Source organism: Argentina silus (assembly GCF_951799395.1).
Source record: "Argentina silus genome assembly, chromosome: 17".
In the NCBI taxonomy this organism is placed as follows: domain Eukaryota; kingdom Metazoa; phylum Chordata; class Actinopteri; order Argentiniformes; family Argentinidae; genus Argentina; species Argentina silus.
Window position 1 is genome coordinate 18,424,391 of NC_139671.1, and position 12,500 is coordinate 18,436,890.

Here is a 12,500-nt window from a genome sequence, read left to right on the forward strand (position 1 = left end):
CTCTCTGCTCATGTCGTTAGATATTCATCATAGGACAACATGTACAATATTATTTTTGTTGATATGACTGTTTGTGTGCTACCTTTAACCTGTATCCTCTCTCTCTACCCCTTTCTCTCTCCTTCCCTCCCTCTCTCCCTCCCTCCCTCTCTTAGGTGGAGATGGAGGACATCGAGGATGAGGAGAAGAGGAACTCTCTCTTCCTGGAGCTTCTGCAGGCCAGCCGGAAGTGGGAGGAGTTTCAGCTGCTTATGCTCCTCCTACAGGCGTGGCCACCCATGATGAGGGAGGACATGTAAGACCACCAGTTGTTGTTGTTTTTTTTTTGTTTTTTTTACATATTTTTAGGCCATTTCTGCTTTATTGGGATATAGATAGTAGAGATTGACAGGAAGGATGGGTGAGAGAGAGAGAGGAGGGATGACATGCAGGATATGTCAATGGCCGGAATCGAACCAGCGACCTTGCGATGATACGGTATGCGCCTAAGTGTGCTACGCCACTGAGCGCCCCAAGACCACCTGTTTTGTCAATAATACTTCTACATGGATGTAGGAACATGGTCATTTTATACCATCGCATTTAACTCCTTTCATTTCCTCCAAGACTCCGGGACTAATTGTGTCCGTTCAAATTGAAATGAAAAGAATTCAAAGGCAGGACGCGATTCGTAACGCTTCGGATTTAAAACGTTGCTCCTTCGCGTACGATGTGATGAAATCCAGCTCACCCGTTGAATAACTGTCGAGATGACCGACTCTCGTCATGGCAACCGGCTGGTGCTTCCTGTGTCCCACAATGCAACTCAAAAGCAGAAACTTAAAAGCGACGACCCCGTGGCGACTCCCCCTCCTCCCTCCCCCGCTTAGTTTTCTTCCTCCATCCCTTTTTCTCTCTCTCTCTTTTTTTTTAGTCAGTATATTCCCACCTGTTTTTGCAGCGCCCAGATCGCTTAGCAATGTTAACATTATGTAAAACACACAGATGTTTAATGTATGATACGTGATTGCTGGTTCGTGTTCTCATTTATAAAACGGCACACACTTCACGAGGGCCTTGTGAATGCCTGCGATTATGCCATTGTGGGGTTTGTCAAACAACTACAATCTAAATACATGAGTGTTTCAATAAGCAAATCAAGGTAGATTTCTACATGCACGCACGCACGCACACACACACACACACACATATACAAACACATATACACACACTGCGTCAATAGTTCCACCAGAGCTGAGCGTCTGAATGGAGAGAATGATTGGTTATTGTGTGTGTGTGTGTGTGTGTGTGTGTGTGTGTGTGTTGTTGTTTGTTACCTGTATAGGGACTGATTGTAGCTTGTTTTGGCGAGAGAGAAAGTTTGAGAATGAACAAAGTTTGGGAGAGAGAAGGAGTGATGAAGGGAGAGAGAGAGGGATGAGGAGAGGAGAAGAGGAATTAGAGAAGTTTAAAAGGGGCACGGAGAATGGTGAGAGAGACGGTTTAGAGAGAGAGAGAAGAGGAGGAAGGGAAAGGTGTAGAGATGGAGGAGAGAGAGAGAGAAACAGACAGAGAGAGGTAATAGAGAGAGAGAGAGAGAGAAACAGAGAGAGAGGTAATAGAGAGAGAGAGAGAAACAGAGAGAGAGGTAATAGAGAGAGAGAGAGAAACAGAGAGAGAGGTAATAGAGAGAGAGAGAGGTAATAGAGAGAGAGAGAGAGAGACTGTCAGGAAATCGTCAGAGGTACGGAGACAGAGAGAGACAGCAAGAATAAGAAGGAGAGGATCGAGTACTGAGAGAGAAAAGGATTTTAGAAAGAGAGAGAGGCAGCGAAAGAAAGAAAAAAATGAGAGAGAGAAGGAAAGATTTAGAGAACGGGATCTACTGAAGCATTTCAGAAGTGAGTGGAGGAAAGATTTAGAGAAAGGGTGGCACTGAACCATTTTAGAAGTTTGAGAGAGAGAGGGAGAGAGGGAGAGAGAGAGAGAGAGAGAGTTGAGATGTCATGGCACTGCAGAGCTGACAGAGAAACAATGGGGAGAGTAGGAGATTAACCCCCGCTGGGATTGGGATATGTGAGTATGTTACAGGATATAATTGTGTGTCTAATGTGAGTTCTGAGTCACGATGCATAACTCGTGGAACAAACACACCCACACACACACACACACACACACACACACACACACACACACACAAACACATTCACTCCCTGTGCGTCATGCCAGTACCATTCTTGCTAGCACAGGAAACAGTAAAGAGCCAGCAGGAGATGCCAGCAGTGGAACTGCTCTGCCCGTGCCCCGTGGCAGGAGGCACTGAGGGACTCAGCTGGCAAGGAGGGCCACTTAGCCTACGTAACAGTATTTTTGGTCTCGTGTACGCACATGGAAACAACAAAACATTGACACGAAGAAAAAAAAGAGCTTAGAATTTCTCTCTCTCCTCTCTCTCTCTCCCCTTTCTTTCTCTCTCTCTCTCTCCACACGCACGCACACACACACGTACTCATACTCGCACGGCCGGGCTCTCTCGCCCGGCTCCTCCCAGGCTTTCAAAGGCCCGGTCTTTATTCTAGAGAGCGTGACTGTCAAGTAGTCCATCATTGGAACAGGTCGGCTGTACCCAGCACCCTTTGAACATGTCAACGTCTTTAATGACACTCTCTGTCTCTCTCTCTCTCTCTCTCTCTCCCCCCCCCCCTCTCTCTCTCCCTTTGGCTTGTTGTCGTTCTGTAACACCCACCGTCTAGCCTCGTCTTGCCTGAAAACCGAAGAAACAAACAAGGAGAGAAACAAGGAGGAAACAAAAGAGCCACCTCCATCACCGCCATCATGTCAGACGTGCTTTTGTTCTCCTCTCTTTCATTCCTGATGCTCTCGGTTTTCATCCTCTTCTTGTTCCTTCCCGCGACGCTTGTCATGTAAATGACGTGATCGGATTACAACGTACAGAGTTAGCGTCTTGATAGCGTTGTGTGTGCGTGTGCGCGCGCGTGTGTGTGCGTGTGCGTGTTTTTACCCGTCGCTGGAAACATGCGGCACTCCTCCAACTCTCATTATCAGGACAGAGAACGGCGGGGGTTTCTGTGTGTGTGTGTGTGTGTGTGTGTGTGTGTGTGTGTGTGTGTGTGTGTGTGTGTGTGTGTGTGTGTGTGTGTGTGTGTGTGTGTGTGTGTGTGTGTGTGTGTGCGTGGGGGGGTTTGTGTTCAGACGTGGGTTTAATGTGACCGTAGCCGTCGTTTTCATCTGCTTTCCCTGCATAAATATTTACAGCCGCGCTCGCGCCCGCAAGTGTGTGTTTGATCCCCAACCGAACGCTGGAAGAGGCCTAATGGGATGTGTTCGGGTGTGCATTAGCGGCTACGGCTGACAGAAGGGAGCATCATTGTAATGGTTTTATATGGCGCCGAGCGTTAGCGCCTAGCGAAGAGATGAGATTAGCTTTGTCATGTTATGTAAGTCAAGAACGGTTTCGCATGGAAATTAATTTCACATGAACGCCGTACTCTGTGCTCCCGATCCAAAATCCTACCAAGAGCCATTACCCTGGGAAAGTGGCTCCAGCTAACGTTCGCTAGCATGACTCACACCCACACCCACTGCCTGAGCTTTGCTAATTGGTTTTCAATGGGAAACACAACTCTGACACACACCTCCCCAGCTTAAGCTTAAGACAGACACCACCTAATTTGGGAAAGGTGGAATTAGACTAGGTCTACTCAATAGTTGGTTTGGACTCTCTCTCTCGCTCTCTCTCTCTCCCTCTCCCTTTGGATGTAAACAATTTAAACTTAGAACTAATGAGCTGTACAAAGTGTTTGACAAATGTAGATTTTTGGGTGGACCGTCCCTTTAAAGAGACACAGTACCTACCCACTTGTATTGACTATTCAAATTAGCGTAGTTTAGCAGTAGACGATGTCTTGCTCTGGTAGCGGTAGCATGGGCCTTGGCTCTGCGGGGGCTACATTAGCAACCTGACGCTACTCACTACTGGCAGCTGTCTCCTCACATTCAGTGTGTGTGTGTGTGTGTGTGTGTGTGTGTGTGTGTGTGTGTGTGTGTGTGTGTGTGTGTGTGTGTGTGAGTGTGAGTGTGTGTGTGAGTGTGTGTGTGTGTGTGTGTGTGTGTGTGTCAGCACGCAGATACACACTGACATACCTTAATAATTAACACTGCGGGGTATTGTATTCACATGTCTCTCCTCCTCGCTAAGACGTAGCGTCCCTCCTGTCCTCGTTAACCCTTTAACCCAGTCCTCCAGTCTCGTCTCTCCTCTTCCTTCTCTCCCGCGCGCTTCAACAGGGTCTGCTGTAATGAACTGACTAGATGCAGATTTCAAACTTCTCAATGCAAACCTCGAGAGTGGCTATTTTCTATCTATTTTCCAAGAGATTTTTTTTGGGGGGGAATACTGAGATGCCCAAAATGTGCTTCTTCAGTTCCCGCTCCAATAACAGCCGTGTGGTGTGGGCTCCCATCATGCAGCATGGCCCTCGCTGTTTCTTTCCAGCGATTTTCGGAGTTCCGTCATTGAAGTTGAGGTTTGTGAGGTCGGAGGTTGAGGGTGCGGTATCTACTCAGTTTGACAGTGAGGATGAAAAGTAGCGTATTGCAGCTAGCCAGCTGGTTTACCCTACTGGGCATGTGTGGTGTTCACTCCTCCGATATGAAGCAGTTTTTAACAATTTGTGTCCTTTTCGTGGATGTATATTCTCTTTCTCTCTCTCTCACTCTCACCCTCTCTCTCTGTGTCTCTCTCTCTCTCTCTATCTTTCTCTCTCACTCTCTCCCTCTCTTTCTCTCTCTCCCTCTCTCTCTCTCACTCTCTCTCACACACACTCACACAAACACTATACACACACACACATTCTCTCTGACGACCCTGGTCTCTCTCCTCAGGGCGGACTCGGAGGGTAACCCCTGGGTAGTGCTAACCTCGGCCCTGCTCTCCCACTGCTCGGGGTCAGAGGTCAACCTGGACCTAGGTCAGGAGGTCTTGGCCATGTGCCGTTCCCTCTACCCCACCAAACACAAGCTAGCTGTCCAGGTAACGTCTGTGTGTCTGTGTGTCTGTGTGTCTGTGTGTCTGTGTGACTGTGTCTCTGTCTGTCTGTCTGTGTGTGTGTGTGTGTGTGTGTGTGTGTGTGTGTGTGTGTGTGTGTGTGTGTGTGTGACTGTGTCTGTGACTGTGTCTGTGACTGTGACTGTGACTGTGACTGTGTCTGTGTCTGTGTCTGTGTCTGGGTGTGGGTGTGGGTGTGGGTGTGTACAGTATATGTGAGTGTGCACGTGCTTATGCACTGCTATCAGATCAGCCACAGGATTTGTACTTGAAATATGAGGCCCTACTTATTCCCATTCAGACCCACTTTACTCTGCCACTACCCACTCTACAGCCTCAACTCCCTGTAATGTATGTAACCCTGAAGCTACTCTTTGTCCTTAGCGCTTTAGCATTACCGACTCTTAGATCTTTTCTATGTAGCGTTAGCTTCCTTTGATATTAGCGTAGCCCGATGCTATTCATGCTACAGAGCGCTAGGGAAGTGTGTGATCTTAATGCTATTCTCTGTGTGTGTATAGCGGTAGCTGACTGTGATATTAGTTTAGCGGTAATGCTATTCTGTGTGGATAGTGCTGGCTGTCTGATATTAGCGTGGGAGGAAGGCCTTTTACTCCTCTGAACAGCTTTAATTTAAATCTGCTGGAATGAAACCGCTGGTGCATGGGAGAGTCAGATTGCATTGTGAAATCCATATATTATCGCCACCGCTCACCGTGTGTGTATGTGTGTGTGTGTGTGTGTGTGTGTGTGTGTGTGTGTGTGTGTGTGTGTGTGTGTGTGTGTGTGTGTGTGTGTGTGTGTGTGTGTATGTACGTGTGTGTATGTATATGTGCGTGCGTGCGTGTGTGTGTGTGTGTGTGTGTGTGTATGTACGTGTGTGTATGTATATGTGCGTGCGTGTGTGTGTGTGTGCGCGTGTGTGTGTGTGTGTATGTATACGTGCGTGTGTGTGTGCGTGTGCATGCATGTGTGTGTGTGTGCTTGTGAGTTTGTGTGTTGCTCAGTATGTGTGTGTTGCTCGGTCTTTAGATCATCTTAAAAAGGGTGGGTGGGTGGGTGGGTGGGTGGGTGTGTGTGTCTGTGTGCGCCTGTGTGCGTTTGTGCATGCTTCCTTTTAACCTACACTGTATGTAATTTGCTCACCCTCTCCCTCCCTCCCTCCCTCCCTCCCTCCCTCCCTCCCTCTCTAGTGCATCAGACACATCTCCACGCTGCTCCTAGACCAGCCAGGGCTCCAGCTCCCTGCCCTTAAACTGATGACTGAGTGTGGAGACCCACAGCTGCTCCAACTGACCCTAGATCAGATCAACAGCATCACTGAGGTAGGCTGTCTATGACCCTGCCACCACAAACACTAACTCTCTAAGTCCTCCTTCAAACCCAGCAGACGTTCTGACTGTTCCTAGATCAGATACACAGCGGTGTCTGAGTTAGGCTCCCTTAAACCCAGTTGACCTTCTGACTGTTCCCAGATCAGATACACAGCGGTGTCTGAGTTAGGCTCCCTTAAACCCAGTAGACCTTCTGTTCCTAGATCAGATACACAGTGGTGTCAGAGTTAGGCTCCCTTAAACCCAGTAGACCTTCTGACTGTTCCCAGATCAGATAAACAGCATCTCTTAAGAGAGTGCTCCATTTAATGAAGCTAAAGCCCTTATCTCTGCACCTGAGCGACGTGATTCCTTTATCACACACAGAGAGAGAGAAAGAGAGAGAGAGAGAGAGAGAGGGAGATGAGAGGGAGGAGAGGGGAAGCAGGGGGTGACTGAGGAGAGGAGATAATAGACTGGTGGTGAGAGAGGAGACAGAGTGGAGAAAAGGAGAGGGAGGGAGGGAGGGAGGGAGAGAGAGAGAGAGAGACAGGGGAGATGATGGAAAACAGAGAGAAGAGGATAAAGGTGAAGAGAGAGAACGCAGAGGACTGGAGGATGAGAGACAGAAAGAGAGAGAAATGGAGATGGAGAGAGAGCGGCTGAGGGGAAAGAGGGAGAAGGAACTTGTGTGTGTTTCATCTCGACTTGGCCACCTGAGATTCGAAGGAACAGGAGAGTGTGTTTTGAACCGCACTGCTCTAAAGATAACATCAGCTTACCGAGGCAGGCTGAAATGTGTCTTACCATAACACTGGATGGCATTTAAAGACATGAATTCAACCTTTCACGTAAAAGGTTCAGTTTGGGATTGACTTGTGACGGAAGTTTTGTGTTATTTCATTAATTGAATGTGGGTGTGTGTGTGGGGGGGGCGGTGTGTGTGAGTGTGTGTGTGTGTGTGGGGGTGAGTGTGTGTGTGGGGGTGTGCACAGAATACATTAACATTACTGACTTGAAGGACATCTGCTGCCCCTGGACACCTCTATCCTATGTTCAATGCCATAATCAAAGAGACTCAAGCCCTCTACACTATACTGTAGCTCTCTGCTGGTTCTCTAAGTGTGTGTGTGTGTGTGTGTGTGTGTGTGTGTGTGTGTGTGTGTGTGTGTGTGTGTGTGTGTGTGTGTGTGTGTGTGTGTGCGTGCTCAGATTAGCTGATCTACTATACAAATCACCTCAACCCTCCAAACAATAGGGCATAATGAGATTCCTGTTATGGAGCTGACTGGGGGATCTGCAGCCGGCTGGCTCAGGCAGACCTTTGACAGTACTTAGTGGATAATCTAAAGTCAACTTTGCTGTTTGCCTCGTGATTGGTTGAGGTGAGACCTGAGATTTGCCCATCTGATGTGAGATCCGTTTTTAATCTACCTCTGGAGTGGCGTACTCTGCTGGAAGTGGTGTCCTGGAAGTCATTTCCTGTTGTTTTTTTTTGTTTTTTTCTGAAATGTTTCAACTTTATGTCGTTTTAAAGCGCCTTCTCACCGAGGTCTCAACACACTGTACATCATATAAAACCAAAACATATTAACGAAACATGCCACGTAAATAAAATCATGGAGATCGTTGCTACGGGCAACTAGATCTGAAAAGGTGGGCCTTGAGGTTAGACTTAAAAGAGTTACCAGTCTCCAATCCCCCTAACAAGGGCAGGCAGGCTATTCAGCAGATGTGGTGCTCCATAATAACAACCTGCCTCTGGCTGTGTTCTGTTCGACGCGGGGGACGACAAGCTATCCCGCATCTTTAGATCTGAGGGTGAGAGTGGGTTGGTTGGAGTTGATCAGATCTGCTTGGTAATCAGGAGTGAGACCGTTCAGAGCTTTAGGTGTTAAAAGCAAGACCTTGACGTCTGTGCGCGGTTTGACTGGTAGCCAATGCAATGATGATAAAACTGGCAGCTGCATTTTGGCCCTAGTTGCAGACAAATATCCCCTAACCCTAACCTTAACCCTTATCCTAACCCTGAACTTACCCCAAAACCTAACCCTAACCTTAAACCTAACCCTTACTCTAACCCTAACCCTTACTCTCTAACCCTAACCACAACCCTAGCAAGGTGCTGCACATCAACAGACTCACCGGTTTCCAGTTTGCTGATACTTTGATCATCGACAGGGGACGATCCAAAATAAACCGAAACCGTCATTTTCACCGTTGCCAGGCTTTTTCCCGCCTCCCCCCCCCCTCCCACCACTCCATCCCCGTGAATGACAGCATGGCGTTTCCTCCCCCTCCGCCCCCGGTGTTGTCAGCGTTGTCAGCGCTGTACAAACCAATGGTCTGTGCCCGCCGCGACACCCCTGTCACCCATGTTTTCACATCGCGTCACCCCGGCATTTCTAATTGATTTCCTTTGGCTGGGTGTAATGGGACAACCATTGTTGTAATCACCCTGAGATTAGAAATAATAATATATTACCTCTGCTTGGGTGTGAAGATTTTTTTTTAGATTTTTTTTTTAATTAAAACAAGTCTTATGGAGCCCGTAACATGAAATCAGTATAAGAGATTGAAGATGAGAAGGAGAGAGGAAAAAGTAATTTATTTTTGTTGTTGTATTTTTTTGTTTTGGCATGGGCCGTGATTAGCTCATTATCACAGGCTGATCCTTCCTGTTGGGTGGGTAATAGGGGGACAAGAGAGAGGAGAGGAGGGGGAGGGAGAGAGAGAGAGAGAGAGAGGTGTGAACGGGGGATGATAAAGAAGAAGTAGGGTAGGTCTGAGAGAGAGGTAGGTTAATCGTTGAGCACAGGAGCATACAGTGGGGGAAATAATTATTTGATCCCCTGCTGATTTTGTTAGTTTGCCCGATTACAAAGAAATGAGCGGTCTATAATTTTTATGGTACTTTTATTTTAACAAATAGAGACAGAATATCAACAAAGAAGTCAACACATTATATAAAGTTATCAATTGATTTGCATTTGATCGAAGGAAATAAGTATTTGATCCCCTACAAACCAGCAAGAATTCTGGCTCATACAGACCGGTTATATGCCCATGAGGCACACAGATTACTCCTGTCACTTTAAGAAAGTACTCCTAATCTCTGCATGTTATGGGTATAAAAGACACCTGTCAATAGAATCAATCTCTTCCATTCCAACCTCTCCACCACCATGGGCAAGACCAAAGAACATTTAAAGTACATCAGGGTAAGAGTTGTAGACCTGCACAAGGCTGGAATGGGCTACAAGACCATCAGCAAGAAGCTTGGAGAGAAGGAGACAACTGTTGGTGCAATTATTAGAAAATGGAAGAAATACAAAATAACCATCAATCGCCCTCGGCCTGGAGCTCCATGCAAGATCTTGCCTTGTGGGGTAAGGATGATCATGAGAAGGGTGAGGGATCAGCCCAGAACTACACGGGAGGAGCTTGGTAATGATCTCAAGGCAGCTGGGACCACAGTCACCAAGAAAACCATTGGTAACACACTACACCATAACGGATTGAAATCCTGCAGTGCCCGCAAGGTCCCCCTGCTCAAGAAGGCACATGTACAGGCCCATCTGAAGTTTGCCAATGAACACCTAAATGATTCAGAGAAGGCTTGGGAGAAGGTGATGTGGTCAGATGAGACCAAAATTGAACTCTTTGGCATAAATTCGACTCTTCGTGTTTGGAGGGAGAGAAATGCTGAATGCTACAATCCCAAGAACACCATCCCCACCGTCAAACACGGAGGTGGAAACATTATGCTTTGGGGTTGTTTCTCTGCTAAGGGTACAGGACGACTTCACTGCATTGAGGGGCCAATGGACGGGGCCATGTACCGTAAGATCTTGGACGAGAACCTCCTTCCCTCAGCCAGAGCACTGAGGATGGGTCGTGGATGGGTCTTCCAGCATGACAATGACCCAAAACATACAGCCAAGGCAACAAAGGAGTGGCTCAAGAAGAAGCACACTAAGGTCATGGAGTGGCCTAGCTAGTCTCCAGACCTTAATCCTATAGAAAATTTGTGGAGGGAGCTGAAGCTTCGAGTTGCCAAGCAAAAGCCTTGAAACCTTCAGGATTTGGAGAGGATCTGTAAAGAGGAGTGGACCAAAATCCCTCCTGAGATGTGTGCAAACCTGGTGACCAACTATAAGAAACGTCTGACTTCTGTGCTTGCCAGCAAGGGTTTCTCCACCAAGTACTAAGTCATGTTTTGCTTGGGGATCAAATACTTATTTCCTTCGATCAAATGCAAATGCATTTATAACTTTATATAATATGTTTTTCTGGACTTTTTTTTTTGATATTCTGTGTCTATTTGTTAAAATAAAAGTACCATAAAAATTATAGACCGCTCATTTCTTTGTAATCGGGCAAACTAACAAAATCAGCAGGGGATCAAATAATTATTTCCCCCACTGTATGTGTTATTGAGGCTGAGATGGGGGGGGGGGGGGGGGGGTGATGACAGCTAGGTGTAGAGTATGATAGATGGGCTGCCGTTGCCCCTCCCTCCCTCCTCTCCTCTCTTCTCCCACCCCTCCCTCCCTCCTCTCTTCTCCTCTCCTCCCCTCTCCTCTCCTCCCCTCCCCTCTCCTCTCCTCTCCTCTCTTCTCCTCTCCTCCCCTCTCCTCTCCTCTCCTCTCCTCCTCTCCCCTCTCCTCTCCTCTCCTCTCCTCTCCCCTCTCCTCTCTTCTCCCCTCCTCTCCTCTCCTCTCCTCAGTGAAGATGTCTGGCTGTATGTGAAGTGGTCAGGGAGTCAGGGGTTAACACCAGCATGGCTAATAGGATATAGAGATGCTCCACAGAAACAAATGAGCTGTCAGCTGCTCACGGTGTGGTAGATACATACACACACCCACACACACACACACACACACACACACGCATACACACACACACACACACACACGCATACACACACACACACACACATGTACATACTGACACACATACATATACACTCACTGGGCACTTTATTAGGAACACTATACTAATACTGGGTAGGGCCTCCCTTTATTAGAACACTATACTAATACTGGGTAGGGCCTCCCTTTATTAGGAACACTATACTAATACTGGGTAGGGCCTCCCTTTATTAGAACACTATACTAATACTGGGTAGGGCCTCCCTTTATTAGGAACACTATACTAATACTGGGTAGGGCCTCCCTTTATTAGAACACTATACTAATACTGGGTAGGGCCTCCCTTTATTAGAACACTATACTAATACTGGGTAGGGCCCTGTGGTCTCAAATATTGATATTCTGGTACATGATGACATGATTGCATCACGCAATTCCTGCAGATTTTTCAGGTGCACTTTCAAGCTGTGAATCTCCCGTTCTACCACATCCCAAAGGTGTTCTATTGGATTCAGATCCGGTGACTGGGAAGGCCGCTGAAGAACACTGAACTCATTGTCATGTTCATGAAACCAGTTTGAGACGACTTTTGCTTTGTGACATGGTGCATTATCATGCTGGAAGTAGCCATTAGAAGATGGGTAAATTGTGGCCATGAAGGGATGCACATGGTCAGCAACAATACTCAAATAGGCTGTGGCATTCAAGAGATGATTGATTGGTATTAACGGGCCCAAAGTGTGCCAAGAAAAGGTGTACAGGTGTTCCTCATAAAGTGCTCAGTGAGTGTACATACCCACACAGACATACACACATACTGTACACACATACACACACACTTAGATACATACATACATACCGACACACACGCACACAAACATACAGCCACATACAAACTCGCACAAACACTCACATACATGTGACACATACAAAGACACTTTTCTATTCACACACAAACACACCCTTTCTCTTCCATACTAATATAGAAATGCGACAAACGCACAAACACTCACAAACGCTTAAGGGCGTACCTGAAGCGAATACGCAGTCCAAGTAATCTGTGCATATAAATCAGTTCTTTCTTTATGGTGTGTGCGTGCGTGTGTGTGTGTGTGTGTGTGTGTCTGTTTGTAGGCTCTGCATTGTCCCATCACTCTGACATCCTGTCCACCAGGAGACAAACCTCTGGAGTGTGTTGGGAAGGTCAAAGCAACAGATTAATTACATTCTCTTTCACTCTTCAGTTCTCTCTCTCTGTGTGTGTGT

At 47.1% G+C, this 12,500-nt stretch overlaps 1 protein-coding gene across 1 annotated transcript in view; it reads left to right on the plus strand.

The window, feature by feature from the left end:
* nbas (NBAS subunit of NRZ tethering complex) overlaps positions 1-12,500 on the plus strand; it is a 138,181-nt gene that overhangs the window by 120,890 nt on the left and 4,791 nt on the right. Inside the window, 3 exon segments of the mRNA XM_083689392.1 lie at positions 156-295; positions 4,885-5,032; positions 6,241-6,372. Coding sequence (XP_083545518.1) covers positions 156-295; positions 4,885-5,032; positions 6,241-6,372 — 420 coding nt within the window.